This window comes from Oryctolagus cuniculus, chromosome 2, assembly GCF_964237555.1.
Source record: "Oryctolagus cuniculus chromosome 2, mOryCun1.1, whole genome shotgun sequence".
Classification (NCBI taxonomy): Eukaryota; Metazoa; Chordata; class Mammalia; order Lagomorpha; family Leporidae; genus Oryctolagus; species Oryctolagus cuniculus.
The window spans coordinates 109,034,133-109,050,443 of record NC_091433.1 but is presented as its reverse complement, the minus strand read 5'-3'; the positions used below and the strand labels follow the sequence as shown (position 1 = coordinate 109,050,443).

The following is a 16,311-nucleotide window of genomic DNA, read 5'->3' as shown; positions in this document are numbered from 1 at the left end:
GACCATAACAGTTGGCTCATATCAAAAGCAGTAGCCAGGAGCTTCTGGGTTTCCCACGTAGATGCAAGGGCCCAAGGACTTGGGCATCTTCCACTGCTTTCCTAGGCCATAGCAGAGAGCTGGATTGAAGAGGAGCAGAGGGGACTCAAACTCCCGATACGGGATGCTGGCGCTGCTAAGTCTGTGTTCAGGTATTTGTGATACATGTGCAGAAAGCTGTTCAAAAGATTGCTGATCATTTTCAGACTTCTCTGACAAGACTTAACGGTAACACTCCCCACAAATGAAGAGATCTTAAAATGCCTAACAGCTCAGACTGGCCATGGTACCTAATATCCACAATGACTTCTGCCGCCACCTGCCGTGTTCCAGCTTACCAGATGTGCCGGCTGGGGGCTGGGGAGGGGTGGTCTCTCCCTGCCGTGGCCGTGGATCGTAGGCTGCTTTCAGCTCCTTCTGCAGCTCAGCAGGAAGGGCGGCGAACACCTCAGGGTCCACCTGGTGGAAAAGGCAGGCCTCAACCCTCCAGATGGCACCTGGTTGGTATTTCTCACACAACAGACCTTGTTCTCAAGTACAAGTTCTTACTAGGTCAGTATCAAAGCTCATTAAATCTTCAAGAAGCTTAAGGTGAAAATAAGCCATCAGAGGACTTCTGAACTTGCAGAGCTGACACATGCACACATTGTGCAGAACCCACAGGGCAAAGACACTGGCAGAGGCAGCACGATGAGATCTGGGGGTTTGTACCGTCCCCTGCACGAGTGTGCATCTCCACCCTGTCCATGTCAAGTGTGGCCCAGCTGGGTGTTCTGGCCAAAGGGGAACAGGATGTGTTTACTTAATTTTGCAAGAAGCTTCTTTAAACACCCACGTAACAGAACCTCCCCCTCCTCTTTCCTCACGTGCTTTAGGGAGAGGCTGCAATGTCAGTCTGTTCCATACATGAGGTGGGGCAAAGCTAAGAGCTGCCCCATGGGCGCAGTGGAAGTCACTGGGCAGGAAGGTGCAGAGGAGAAAGGGAAATGAGGCACGCCGTAGGGAACGGGATGGGTACGAGGACTTCCAACACTGAAAAGGCCCTGAGGTTTAACTTGCCTGTGAAAATGCTGGAAGGGCTATTACATTGATTCCCATATCACCGTTAGACTCCTGAGGTTCTGGTATTTGCAACAAAACTGTCCCAACTGCTTGTGGCAAAATTCCGGTATTGCAGCCATTTGCTGGTTGGTTCTTGTGGTGGCCGTGGGACTCGCCTTGCTGAATAGCACAGGCGTGCTCTACTTGTTCCCGGAGATCAGGTGGAAGTGCTTCCAGAACAGACTGATCGAGCTACAAAATGCCAAACACACGAGTCTGAATTTACAGAAATGGGGTACTGGAGAGGTAACAGAGTTGGTTTGAACACCTAGAATAATGAATATAAGGTATAGAGGCTACAGGAGTAGGGAAGCTATCATCCCCAAATTAGTTCATTTCTGGAACATCTTGGCCTTTAGCCACTGGAGCCTTAGTGCAGAAGACAAGCAAACCCTGCCCACCAAGCATTCTGTGATCTGCAAGGTCCACATACAGCCACGGGGGTCTGGAATGGGAATCGCCAGGAAGACGGAACTTGTATCAATGGGCAGACTTGGATCAGATGTTCACGTTTCAGAAGGGAGACTATCCAAACCAACAGCAAACCCTAGTCTGCAAGCAGCAAGTTGGAACAGAGTTCCTGAGACCTAACTACTTAACCTGTACAGCATTATCGCCTGCCTACAGCCAGCTGTCTGCACATAAGCCCTTTGCAAACACTCAGTCCCACAACCTGGACAGGCCAGCCTTATCCTGCTAGAAGCAGCCAGTTTTGAATTAAGTGACCAAGCAACTGGGGTCCTATGCCAACATACCAGAACTGCTGCTTTCCCTAGTCCTCAGCCACCTCCCATGTTGGGGAACAAAGGTAGCCACAAACCTTTTCAAAATCGTTTCCAGTGCTATCCTAATGAAAAGGAGCAAAGGATACCAGGAGTACAACGCATTAGCAGCCCACACAAACTGAATTAGCTTTTATTATGAAAATGACTCACTCTACAGAAATAAGTGTTCTCAAATCCTGCCCAATCTTTTGACGTGGGCCTCTGCTTCCTTCCCTACTGCTCAGCAAAGCTGCTTTGTTGAACAGCGTGAGTCTGTGACATGACTGCTGACAAAGGGTGCAGCTCACAGAACTGCCTTTCAGCGAGGCTGTACAACTTGCAAGAGCTGCTAATCTCTGAAAAAGTGCTATCATTCACCTAGCCAACTGCTGCGTGCTGAGATTTCTGCAACACCATGACCCACCCTAACAAGTAATCCTCTCTCCCTTTCTTGGTTATGCTGAGCAATGAAAAATGTCATTTTCATTCGTAAACAACTTCTGTAAAACCAGCTGGGCCATGGTTTTCCGGTTGTATTTAGGATAAGAATGTACCTGAGAAGGTGATGGGACCTCTATACTCAGGTTCAGTCTGGACTGCACACCGAGGGGAGAATGCAGACCATTCCATTTCCCGGCAGACTCGGCTCTGCTGGTGTCAGGACTGGGAAACGCTGGCACACGTGCAGGAAGAGACGGCAACAAAGTGCAGGTTCTAGAGGCAGACGACATATCCCCATCCACAGCAGACAGGACCACTGCACGTACAGAACACAGATCAGACTCATCATAATTAAGAATGAAAATCTGTTTAAAAATGTCACTTGGAGCCATGCCAATATGAAAAAACGCACACCCTGGACCACCAACCTTCCTTGTGCTCCTCTTCTGTGGATTTCTGAGCTTTCTGGACTTGGAAGAGATCATGGACGGAACGCAGTCCACCAGGATGGTGGCTCGACTGAGCTGCTGAGTGCCTAGAGCATGTGGAGGGTGCCAGGTTAGCGGGCACCAACTGATTCACATGCATCCCAACCTGAAACCAGAATAAAGAGCATGTCACTAGAAAAAGGAACACTAAAAGCAAATGGAAGTTTAAGCAACATTCTTAATGATAAGATTATCTTATAGACCCTGTTTCTAAAACAGAGGTAAATAAAATCTGTCAAAACAGCCTAGTATATGATTTATTACAAAAACCACTTCCAGCCTAGCTAGTGAGCAATACATTCTACCTAAGTATACTGCAGTATCTTTAAAATACTATTCCAATGTATTCTAAATGTATTCCAATGACATTCTAGTCAACTAAGGTTTTAAACCAGACCTTTAAAGATGCTGAAAATATACCCTACTTAAACAGTTTTTTCCTTCATTTATTTTTTCTTTTTAAAAATTATATAATTTTCAAATCAAGAATGGGAGGGGGAAGAACAGCAAGTGTACCAGATTACCAAAACCATCCCATCGTAAAGCTCCAGTGTGCAGTATTTCAGAGAGCAGCTTCCATTACGCTGGCTTAGCGACTGTAATCCTTTAACTAAACCCACATCAAGCTACGTTCTCCACTCATGCGTCACGAAATTCAACCCACCACAACTCGTCTTTAAGAAGATCTAGAGTTTCAACATCCTGACGCCCTCTTTCCTGGCTGTTCCCAAGGTGCCTTCTCCCGTGGTTTGTTTCTCCCTTTTAGACTGTCATGCCGTAGACATCAGAATAAATTGCTGATTAAAAGGGCATTAAAGATACAACATTTTCTGATGTCCCATCTTTTAGGAAACAATAACAGGAAGAACAAGATATTGGGTTTAAAAGTAGCCTTTGAGAAAGAAAGGCACTACAGACACGCAGAAAATTCAGAAATGTCCTAACAAACCAGACTGGCATGAAGACTAAGGAGGTCAGCTCAGGTGGGAGTGGAGCTCACGATCTGCATAGACCTAACCTCCACCACAGGAACATCCAGAACAAGTCAGAATTCTGAAAGGTATCACACACTTACTCACCCCTCTCATATCCGATATATTGAGTTTCATGGTGTGAAACATGTTTAGTGCAGCCTTTCCAATTACTTTTGCACTATCTGTTGCCTGGTCAAGAGTCACAGTCCTGTAAATGACAGGAGTACTTTTTAGAGAAACAAAAGCCACCTTGCACATGGATTCACTGGTACTCCAGTGAATAGCACAGAACTATATAAGGAGTTACAGAGAAGTCAACCAGTTATGTAAACAGTACATAAAAATGAATGAGACAATTTCCCTCCAAGGAACCCAACAGTACCAAATGATACTGGCAGCAAGAGGGGGCTAAGTACACAGAACCTTGGGACTTCTAAGTAAAAACAATAATGGAATCTGTCAGCTAAAAATGAATTCAGAAGCCTAGAAAAAGACAAAATTCTGGGTATGAATGAGCGATAAGCACAGGATGTTAGGTTCGGAGGTTACCGCTGCTGAGATGTAACTGATACACAGAAAAGAGAGGAATTCTCTGCATTTGGGTTACTGACTTCCACTGTGTTTAAAGCCACTGAGTAATTCACACATGTGAACATGCCTTTTAGAGGGCCCTAACACCCTGAGGGCGCCTGGTCTCATCTGGACTTAGGAACCAAGTGGTCAGCTACGAGACATGACATCCACTGTAACCTAATACCCAAAGACTGGAGTGTGAGTCTTAGAACTGGAAGACCAGGGGATCAGCCACCCATTGGTGGCAAACCCTGTGCTACGCTCACTCACTGTTTTCTTAAGGGCCTTCCTGGGGCTCTGGCATGAGCAGGGTAGCCCAATGCAAAGAGAAAACTACTAACTCAGTATCAATATATTGCTTCTGGTTCTCTTTTCAATGGAAAACTCAAGTGTTTTGATGATTCTTTCCGTGTATCTTAAACATTAAATTTCAGAAGTTAGAAAAACAACTTGTATTCCCAGAAAGGTATCATAAAATTGAATCTGATTTCCCTAAAGAAATTATGTTTACCAAGATAATACTCAGGGCTGGGGTTGCAGCATAGCAGGAAAGCAAATGCCTGCAGTGCCAGTATCCTATATGGGCACCAGATCAAGGCCATCAGAAGTACACACTTCCTGTCCAGCTCTCTGCTGTGGCCTGGGAAAGCAGCAGATGGCCCAAGTCCTTGAGTCCCTGTACCCACATGGGAGACCTGGAAGAAGCTCCTGGCTCCTGGCTTCAGATTGGCCCAGCTCTGCCTTTGCAACCATTTGAGGAGTGAATCACTGGATAGAAGAACTCTCTCTCTCTCTGTGCCTCTGCCTCTCTGTAACTCTTCCAAATAAAGAAAGCAATCTTTTTTTTTTTTTTTTTAAGGTACTACTCTTAGGGCTGGCACTGTGGTGCAGTGGTAAACCTGCCACGTGCAGTGCTGGCATCTCTCTCTCTGCCTCTGTAATACCACGTTTCAAATAAATAAATCTTTAAAAAATGATAATAGATAATAATCTTGAATAAAGGCCCAATAAATAGCTTATCATAGAAATGATCACTAACACTATATTGAACTATATTAAATAAACTACCGTTTGAAATATACATACATTTTAACACTTATTACAGGAGATAAAGGTAACAGTTCAAAATGACCAACTGCATAAAATGTTTTGTAGGTTCCTTTGTTTAATGCATACTTTATACTCCTGGTTTTCATGGTAAACAAACAACAATGAACTGGGGAGTGCCTGTGTCTGACAGCTGCCTAATGACATGGCAGCATCACCACATACATGAGCTACTCTGCACCAGACTCCAATTCCCTACATGTGGCTTCCAGCGTCGGAAGGCTTTACCTTTAGTTTGAAAGATATATTAAAATACACTGTATCATGCAGTATAAAATGACATGCAAAACCAATAATTTTTATTTTGGTCACATATCTTACATAAGTTTAGTAAGTGGCCCTCATGTTAAAAATCATCAAAACAGCTTTCAAACGTTTCCTCCCAGTTTTCAGAGACTGACTCTCTTCACAGAGTTCATACCTACAAATCACGGCTGAAAGGAGTGCGCAGAAACTTCCCTCAGGGAGAGCTGCCAAGTCCACAAACCCCAACTGTGCCCTGGTGCTGCACGTCTGCAGGCACTTCCTTCAGTGCACGCACTGACCACAGCAGTCTGGGAGCCCCAGCCCCAGCCCCACACCATTCCCATTCCACTTGTGATGGCCGAACCGGAGTGGATTTACCAATTCCGAAGGCCTTGGGCACAGGCCTGGACCTACAGAACATCAAATAACCCCAGACTTTATAGCTCTTTAGCTTTACAGCTCTTCCTGGGTTTTATGTTCTGTTAGTTACAGTAAGCTTCAGGGAAATAGAATTATCAAGCTCCTTTTGAAGCTTACCTGGCAATGTTATCACAAATTCCATGGCCTCCAAATTTTGCAGTCTCCACAGGGGCCCCCAGCTTTCGCACCATTATTTTCAGAGTCAGACGTTTGCCCTTCACGCCAGCAGACTCGAGTCGTCTTTGGATTTCTTCTGAAAGACTCAGAAGAAAAGCTTCTGCCTCTTTCGGCTATGTTTTGAAACACAAATGTGAGAAACTTCCATGTTATTTTCCTTTGGATCTTAGTAATTATTTTCAAGTATTTTAGTTCTTAATATCAAAGAGATCTATTATTTACTATCCCAATTAATTCTCTGTCACAAATAATCATTCTGGGGCCGGCGCTATGGTGTTGTGGACTAAGCCTCTGCCTGCAGTGCTGGCATCCCATACGGGCGCTGATTCAAGTCCTGGTTGCTCCTCTTCCGATCCAGCTCTCTGCTGTGGCCTGGAAAAGCAGTGGGAGATGGCTCAAGTGCTTTGGCCGCTGCACCTGCATGGGAGACCCAAATGAAGCTCCTGGCTTCGGATCAGCCCAGCTCCAGCTGTTGTGGCCATTTGGGGAGTGAACCTATGGATGGAAGATCCACTTCTACCTCTCTCTGTAACTCTACCTCTCAAATAAATAAAATATTGCAAAAACAAAAAAATCCTCGGAGGCCCAGCACTGTGGTAGAGCAGGTTAAAACTTGTGATGAGGAGCCAGCGCCATGGCTCACGTGGTTAATCCTCTGCCTGCGGCGCCGGCATCCCATATGGGCACTGAGTTCTAGTCCCGCTTGCTCCTCTTCCAGTCCAGCTCTCTGCTGTGGCCCGGGAGTGCAGTGGAGAATGGCCCAAGTGCTTGGGCCCTGCACCTGCATGGGAGACCAGGAGGAAGCTCCTGGCTTCGGATCCGCATAGCTCCAGCCGTTGCGGCCATTTGGGGAGTGGACCAACGGAAGGAAGACCTTTCTCTCTGTCTCTCTCTCTCACTGTCCATAACTTTGTTATGTCAAATAAATTTAAAACAAACAAACAAAAAACTTGTGACAAACATCCCGTATTATGTGCATCCCCTCTCAGAGTGCCAATAAAGTCCCGGCCGCTCCACTTCCCATCCAACCCCCCTGCTAATGCGCCTGGGAAAGCAGCAGAGGATAGCCCTAACACTTGGGCCCCTGCTGCCCATGTGGCAGACCTGACGGAGTTTCTTGGCTCCTGGCTTCAGTCTGGCCCAGACCTGGCAGTTGTGACCAGGGAATAATATATCTCTCCCCTTCTCTCTGATACTCTGCCTTTCAAATAAATAAATAAATCTTAAAAGAAAAATCATTCTGTATACTCTAAATATTCAAAAGTTTCCTCTTCCCAATAAAGCAAAAGGAATCACTTATAAATGCATTTCTTTTGCTTTTCTACACCATCACTGACCTGCTACAATTCTAAATTATTTGTTCTTATTAACAAGTTCTACTAATAAAATGTGCTCTCCAACATGACCTTAATTCCCACAAACAGTCCAAGCATGGTTTTCATTCTTAAGAAACTGAACTGGCTGAGTTCCACACAGTAGGCATGAGAGGGAAATTACCTCATCACATTTTAGGTCCTCACAGAACTTATTAAATTTCAAACACACATCCAAATACATATTCTGAAGGAAAATGGAAACTACTCATCTGTGCCATTACATCCTAAACCCAGGAATAATAAGGAAGTTGGCTACAACTTACTTGTAACTGTAGCTTAAAAATAACTTCAACACTGAAAACATTTTTAAGGTCTTTTTTCCCTCTTCATTGGAGATGAGAATTACAAAGTCTCCAGTTCTGTAAGAACTGACCCCCAACACGTCAACTTTATCCCCACACCCCCAGTCCAAGTTCTCTTGGTCTTATCTGAGCCCTACCTTATAGAGTATTACTTCTGAAAATTTTCCTGACGTTCTCAGAAAACCAGGTTTTAAGATTTCATTTCAGGCCGGCGCCGCGGCTCACTAGGCTAATCCTCTGCCTAGCGGCGCCGGCACACCGGGTTCTAGTCCCGGTCGGGGCGCCGGATTCTGTCCCGGTTGCCCCTCTTCCAGGCCGGCCCTCTGCTGTGGCCAGGGAGTGCAGTGGAGGATGGCCCAGGTGCTTGGGCCCTGCACCCCATGGGAGACCAGGAAAAGCACCTGGCTCCTGGCTCCTGCCATCGGATCAGCGCGGTGCGCCGGCCGCAGCGCGCTGGCCGCGGCGGCCATTGGAGGGTGAACCAACGGCAAAGGAAGACCTTTCTCTCTGTCTCTCTCTCTCACTGTCCACTCTGCCTGTCAAAAAAAAAAAAAAAAAAAAAAAAAGATTTCATTTCAAACATTAGGAGTCTTCTGGTTTAGACAGAGACAAGCCTGTAAGCTATAAACAGTAAGGCAAAATCTGTCATGTGGGCATGGAGCTGTAGTGTGGTTGGTTAAGCCTCCACCAGGAAGCTGGCATCCGGTACGAGTGCTAGTCCATGAGCTGGCTGTTTTGCTTCTGATCCAGCTCCCTGCTAATGCACCTGGGAAAGCAGCAGAGAAGGGCCCACATATTTTGGGCCCTTAATCCCACGTGGGAGGCCCGGAGAAAGCTCCCGGCTCCTGCCCTCAGCCTGGCCCAGCCTCAGCTGTTGACCATTTGGAGACTGAACCAGCAGATGAAATCTCTCTCTCTCTCTCTCTCTCCTCCTCTCTCTCTAGCTCTGGCTTTCAAATAAATAAAAATAAGTCTTAAAAAACAAAAGAAAAATCTGTCATGTGATCAGTACCTGTGTAAACCTTATTCCATAGTTGATCTCAGCTGAAACAGACTTTCTTTCCTTTTCAGTTCGAACTGGTCTGTCATCCAAACCACGGCAGAACCTATAGAGCATCTGACCTGTTTTGGGACCAAATTCTTTTTGGAGTTTTGCCATGGTCATATACTGCAAGTCTCCACAAGTTTTAATTCCCAAAGATGCCAACTTAGATTCCATTGTACGTCCAACGCCTAGGAAAGGGAACAGAGAGTTCTAGTTTTGCAGGACACACTTACTAAAAGTAATTTTAGTAATCTGAAATAACTATCATTCATGCACAACTAGTTTAAAATAATCTTTAAAAAGCTTAGTTAAGTGACAAAACTTAAGCATCTTATAAGACTGAATAAAGTTCTTTTAGTATAGTCATCACAGTAGTAGTATTTCTAGAATCCACCTGTCAATTTGGACTCTACAAAGACAGAATCCAGACTTAAATGTGAGGGTATTTCAAGGTGGTCACAGAAAATCAAATTAAGAGATGTATTTATTTTGGTGCAAAAAAATGTTTAAAGATTTATTCATTTATTTGAAAGTCAGAGTTGCAGAGACAGGGAGAAACACAGAGAGATCTTCCATCCAGTGATTCACTCCCCAGATGGCCCTAACAGCCTGGGGCAGGGCAGGCCAAAGCCAGGAGCCAGGAGCTTCTTCCAAGTCTCTCAGAGATCCAAGAAGTTGGGTCATCTTCCGCTGCATTTCCCAGGCCATCAGCAGGGAGCTGGAATGGAGCAGCCAGGGTACGAACCAGTACCCATATGGAATGCCTGTGTCACAGGAGATGGCTTTGCCACAAATCCATGCATACAAGGAATCTTCAAACAACTCATGGAAGTGGCCAGATAGGTAGTGCAGCAGGTTAAGCTGCCTGCTGTAACACTGGCATCCCTTATAGGAGCGCTGCTTTGATTCCCATCAACTCTGCTTCTGATCCTGCTCCCTGCCAATGAGCTAATGAAAGCAGACAATGGCTCCAGTGTTTGGTCCCTGGCCACCCACATGGGAGACTCAGCTGGAGTTTCAGGCTCCTGTGTGTAGCCTAGACTAGCCCTGACCATTTAGGGAATGAACCAGCAGATGGAAGATCTCACTGCCTTTCAAGTGACTTTTTTTTAAATTCATGGACAATATATATTATGGAAAAAATATGAATGTATTTCCAAAATGTTTTTCACCAAAATTAATGTTATCTTTTAATTCAATATTTCATGAACTTCTGGAAGTGTCCTTGTATGTGTAACTAAAGTTATCTAAAGAATGGGATATGGGGGCCAGCACTGTGGTTCAGCAGGTTAAGCCGCTGCCTGTGGTGACTACATCCCATATGAGTGCTGGTTCAAATCCCTCCTGTTTCACTTCCAATGCAGCTCCCTGCTAATGCCCCTGGGAAAGCAGTGCAAGATGGCCCAATTAGTTGGGCCCCTGGACTCCTGTAGGAGACCTGGACAGAGTCCCAGCCTCCTGGCTTTGGCATGTCTCAGCCCTGGCTATTGTGGCCATTCGGGAGTGAACCAAGGGATGGAAGATCTTTCTCTCTCTGTAACTCTGCCTTTCAAATAGTAAGTCTTAAAAGAACAAAACTCCCATAAGAGGTATTACGCACCCCAACAGCTAGCCCGGCAGCAGGTGCTATGTGCTACCCTGCAGATTTCTGTCCCCTCTGAAGGATGCTCATGAGCTCTGCTTCTCTAGGTTGGGATCTTGGTTTTCATCAGTCTGCCCTACAGGCTTTACAAAGATGGACATATCTAGCAAAGTGTTTTAGAGAAATCTAGGTAAACTGTAATTCTTAACAAAAATGGTTCCACAGCATCAAATAAATTATTTCCCACTGAAGATGAAAAGATCATGTGCATTTCTGGTGTTCTGTACTATCAAGAGTTTAGAGTGAAGTCTGCCCTCTTCTGCTCGTCACTGTTAATTCTAGCTCCTGTCCAGGGCTGCCTTTAGTAGCAGGTTCCGCCCAGAGAACCACCAGAAGCAGTGATGAACACCACAACGTTAGATTGTGCATTTTACAAAGACCTATGTCCATAGCAGTGGGCCAGACTAGCTTAAACCAAGAAAGCTGGATGAAAGACGTTAAGGGGGCTGGCTCCTAATTGTGCCAATTTAATGTGTAAGTCAGATCAAAAGAATACCAGAGACTATGAATTGACAATTAGGAAAATCCTAGAGACCAACCACAAAAAGTTAAGATTCTAAGTGAGGTGTATGATGAATATTTCTCAATGTGGGGAGGAGAAATCCAACAGAATGGAAGAATCATGTACTACAAAAAAGGTAGGCAGCTATTTGTGTTCAGGAAAGATATTTTTTTCCCTTTCCCATGTTGCTTCACTCCCCACTCCCACAACCTAATCATAATCTGTTCTGCATAGATATGGGTGCCAATCTGTTCTTGTGGACTTGCAATACTAGCAAGAGGCAGTAATGATATTAGATTAATGTGTGTGTGTGTGTGTGTGTGTGTAGGAATCCATAGGTTTTATAGTGTCTTCCTGTAGCTGTACTTTTAAAGCTAGGAGTAAACACAGGAAGAAAACTCTTACTTACTAACAGGTACAAAAGAAAGGATGTTCTATTAAACATTATCAAATTAAACACAACCCAGGGGCCAGCGCTGTAGCATAGCACGTAAAGCCACCGCCTGAAGTGCCAGCATCCCATATGGGTGCTGGTTTGAGTCCCAGCTGCTCCACTTCTGATCCAGCTCTCTGCTATGGCCTGGGAAAGCAGTAGAAGATGGCCCAAGTCCTTGGGCCCCTTCACCCACATGCGAGACCCGGAGGAAGATCCTGGCTCCTGGCTTTGGATCGGCACAGCTCCAGCCACTGTGGCCATCTGGGGAGTGAACCAGCAGATGGAAGACCTCTCTCTCTCTGCCTCTCAAATAAATCTTAAAACAAAATACAATCCAATTCAACTGCACTGTCCCTTTAGTGAAGGAGAAAAGCTCTACTCCATGAAAGACAACGGCCTCAGGGGGAGATGATTGAGAGAGGTGGGGGGTGTGGCTGACCTCTACCCCTATTACTTGAAGGGTGAAAAAATAAACCAATCCTGGAGCAGCACCAAAATCCTGGAGAGGGCTGCTAGTTTTAACTGGATGCCTAATGTAAGTGTAAGAAAAGGATGACGTATTTAAAGAGAAAGTAAAGGAAGCACAGGGCCCAAACTGAATGTAGCCACCTAGAAAGGAAAATATGCTCACTTAGAACCACGTCTCCAAGAAGTAGAGAAGAAAATCAGAGCTACGGGAGCTGCTTGCTGGCAACTGGAATGAAGACTTGGTACTTAAAATGGCCAATAATGGCCCCACCTTGGCATCCAGACCTGGCTGTGCAATACAGACACAAGAAAGTTTCAAAGAATAACATTTTGCCCATCTACGTCCCTACCAAGCAAGAAAACACAAAAATGGAGATGTGGGCCGGCGCTGTGGCTCACTTGGTTAATCCTCCGACTGTGGCACTGGCAATCCATATGGACGCCGGGTTCCAGTCCTGGGTGCTCCTCTTCCAGGCCAGCTCTCTGCTGTGGCCCGGGAGGCCAGTGGAGGATGGCCCAAGTGCTTGGGCCCTGCACCCGCATGGGAGACCAGGAAGAAGCACCTGGCTCCTGGCTTTGGATTGGCACAGCACCGGCCGTAGCAGCCATTTGGGGAGTGGACCAACGGAAGGAAGACCTTTCTCTCTGTCTCTAACTCTACCTGTCAAAAAAAAAAAAAAAAAAAAAAAAAAAAAAAAAAAAAAAAGGAGATGTTCTGTGTGTGCCCTGCATGTGGCTACAGTGCATTTGAAATCTGGTCAGTGCAGCTCAGGAACTGACATGTTAATTCTGATGTTACTAGCTTCACCTGGCTACACTCCGATGCTAGTACTGGTCGTTGTGTCCACATCTGTGTGTGAAGTGTTTCAGAAGAGATAGAAATCACAGACCGAAGCCGTAAATCAAGCACAGGCTGAACGAGGTACACAGGGCTCTTAACTGGGGGCTCCCACACAGGGCAAAGGCCTGGCAAAGGCCCAGAGAACGTGTGGAGACATTCTTGGTACAGAGACATTGGCTGGGGACGGTCCTAGCTTTAGTTAGGTAAGATCAAGTTAGGGGATGTATCTGCTAGTTTAACATAAGCATTCTTCCGTGGTGTCCTCTAGAACAAACTTCGTATTGTAAATGTTTTTCCTCCTCATCTGGCCAGGAAGCAGATGAAGGGGAGTAGTAAGATTACTAGGTCAATAAGTTAAAAACTGTTTAAAAAAAAAAAAGAAAAGAAAAAAATCTACAAAATTGGTTCAACGATGGTGTTTTGAACTGATTATGTATTCCCCAAACTTACATGTCTAACATTTAACTACCAGCATGTTTCACTGTGATTATCTATGGACACAGTCGTTTAAAGAGGTAACTAAGCTAAAATGAGGTCATGTGGGCAGGCTCCTATTCAATCTGACTGGTTTCTTTGTAAGAAATTGAGAGTCGGGGATGAGGGAATGGGGGAGGCCGGCTCCATCATGGCACTGGATGCCCACAACCCGCATCAGAATGCAAGTTCAAGTCCCAGCTACTCCATTTTGGATCCAGCTTCCTATTGATGCGTTCTGGGAGTGAACAGAACTGGGGTAAGGAATCTTCTTTCTGCCAAGAGCCATTTGGATATTTGTAGCATCATTTGTGGACCCTACAAAATTATCAACTTAAAGATTAGCCTGCTATAGATTTACTGAATTTCAAGTTTGGCTTGTAGTTGCCTTGGCAGGGTCAGATCAAATGATTTCTTTCTTTCTTTTTTGTTTTTTTAAAGATGTTATTTATTTGAGAGGCAGGGTTACAGACAAACAGGGAGAGATAGGTCTTCCATCAGCTGCTTCACTCCCCAGATGGCTGCAACAGCCAAAGCTGGGCCGATCCAAAGCCAGGAGCCAGGAGCTTCTTCTGGGTCTCTCACATGGGTGCAGGTGCCCAAGCATTTGGGCCATCTTCCAGTGCTTTCCCAGGCCATAGTTGAGAGCTGAAATCGGAAGTGGAACAGCTGGGACTAGACCTGGTGCCCATATGGGATGCCAGCATCCCAGGAAGACTTAGCCTACTACACACAGCACCAGGCCTTCTGCTGGGTTTATATGGCCAGTAGGCCAGACATTCCTCACCCCTATTGTACATGATGGCTCAAGTCCTTAGGCCTATTGCCACCCACATCAAAGACCAAGATGGAATTTCCAAGTTCCTGGTTTCAGCCTGGCCTAGCCCTGGCTGTTTCAGGCATTTGGGGAGTGAACCAGCACACAGAAGACCTCTCTTTCTATCTTGCTCTGCCTTTCAAGTTGATGAAAATCAATAAACATTTTTAAAAATAGAAAAAAAGAAACCTGAGACACAAACACACAAGCATGCACACAGGAAAGCTCATGTGAGGATGGAGCAAGGCCATCTACAAGCCAAGGAGACAGGCCTCAGAAGAACAACCCCACTGACATCTTCATTCCCAGCCTCCAGAACCATGATAATATTTGTAACAATAAATTCCTGTGTAAGCCTCTGAGTTTGGGGCCCTTTGTTAAGGCGCTTCTTAGGAAATAACAGAGTTGGCTAGCATAATAAACTTTACATACACTGGTTCCTTCTTGAAGAAAACTGCATTAAAAAAGTAATTAAATCTAATAAGGTAATTTGCTACTTTGAATACATAATGCTATTTATTCTTCAAACTGAACCTCAAGATGACATCAAAAACATTATTTTTTGCCATAATACATTGTTTTAGGTCACACATCTACTAAGGGGTTGGGAATATTCTTCCACCACAAAATGGCATCTGAATGATTTCTTATTTTATGACCTATAATGGAAATTTCTAATTCAATTCCATATATTTCATTGGGTTTAAAATTACGCATTTAAAAATACCATTAAATCCACTTTTAACAAATGGATGAGTTTAAAAATCTTCAAAACAGATGGCCCAAGTACTTGGAGCCCTGCACCTACATAGGAGACTGGGAAGACGCACCTAGCTCCTGGCTTCAGATAAGCTGAATTCTAGCCATTATGGACATTTGAGAAGTGAACCAGCAGATGGAAGCCTGCTCTCACTCTTTCTCTCTCTCTGTACTCTGCCTCTCCAATAAAAATAAATCTTAAAAAACAAACAAACAAACAAACAAAAAAAACAACTTTACAACACAAATACCCAAGAGCTTTATGAAGTTGACACAGGTGGCTTAATAACACATAACACCCTTCCCCTAGCAAGGAAGGTATATATAGGAAGTTTTTCTTCAGTGTCTCAAGTTTACAAAAACACAACACCTCATATTTAGGTTTTATTTCTAATATAGTGCATACATTTTCTTTTACAATTATTTGTAAACTGTCCGTAGTCTTGCAGCATGATTTCATAAACAAAGATCTCCAAACTTTGCCTATTTCAATTAGTATTTCTTTAAAACACAACAGCAATTGCAGCATATTCCCTTTAAAATGATTTCTTAGAATCCTCAATCTTGCTACTTGAAAAACACCCATCACCAAACTAAGACGTAATACTATGGCCTAGAGAAAGCAATTGAGAAGATTTTCAATAAGAATTAAAAATTTTGTTTTCCATTACACTCAAGCAGACTCAAAAAAATATTTAATACTCATGTTTGGGAAATATATAGAACTAAGCAAAGAATTTATGAGTGCCTTCAGTAGACAAAAAATTAAAAAGATTTCTGCTTACCTGGTAGATTAATAACTAGCTGACCTCTGATAAAATCATCTACTTCTTCTGGTTTCAAGTGGTACTGTCCATCTGGTTTTGCTTTTCTAGTTGCCATTCTAGCAAGGAGAATGTTAGAACCTACAATATTAGAAGGAAAATCAAGAAATCTTTAGAATTTTAAAAATTTCCTAATAAAGACATCAATCATTTATGAAAATAAGATATAATTTTGATCGTTTGCAACAGTGCATAAAACTGGCAGACTTTGGTTAAGTATTCCAGATTACGACTGCAGGCTGCTGGACATAAAGGTTTGAGAGAAAGCAGTCCTGATTTAAGAGCAGGGTTTACAGGACACATACTGGGGAGGGAAATGCGGGCACAAGAATGCCACTGGGCTTAAGCAAGCACGCCCTGAGCACTGACACACAAGTGGTGGGAGGTGAGGCCAGGAGAGTCCACAGCAGGGACAGTCGTGGGCCAGGAAAGCTGCACAGAGAAGGTCACGATGTGCAATGCAGGGCTGCTACCCTCCCTGAGTATCTAACTCCT

At 44.5% G+C, this 16,311-nt stretch overlaps 1 protein-coding gene across 20 annotated transcripts in view; it reads right to left on the bottom strand.

Moving 5' to 3' along the window:
* REV1 (REV1 DNA directed polymerase) overlaps nt 1-16,311 on the bottom strand; it is a 94,267-nt gene that overhangs the window by 1,991 nt on the left and 75,965 nt on the right. For all 20 annotated transcript variants that reach the window (XM_008253431.4, XM_070068726.1, XM_070068727.1 and 17 more), the window contains 8 exons: nt 15,778-15,897; nt 9,021-9,241; nt 6,271-6,443; nt 3,913-4,015; nt 2,774-2,939; nt 2,459-2,661; nt 1,099-1,332; nt 378-498 (listed from right to left, as the gene is read on the bottom strand). In XM_008253431.4, the coding sequence (XP_008251653.2) occupies nt 378-498; nt 1,099-1,332; nt 2,459-2,661; nt 2,774-2,939; nt 3,913-4,015; nt 6,271-6,443; nt 9,021-9,241; nt 15,778-15,897 (1,341 nt within the window). The remainder of the gene's footprint in view (nt 1-377; nt 499-1,098; nt 1,333-2,458; nt 2,662-2,773; nt 2,940-3,912; nt 4,016-6,270; nt 6,444-9,020; nt 9,242-15,777; nt 15,898-16,311) is intronic.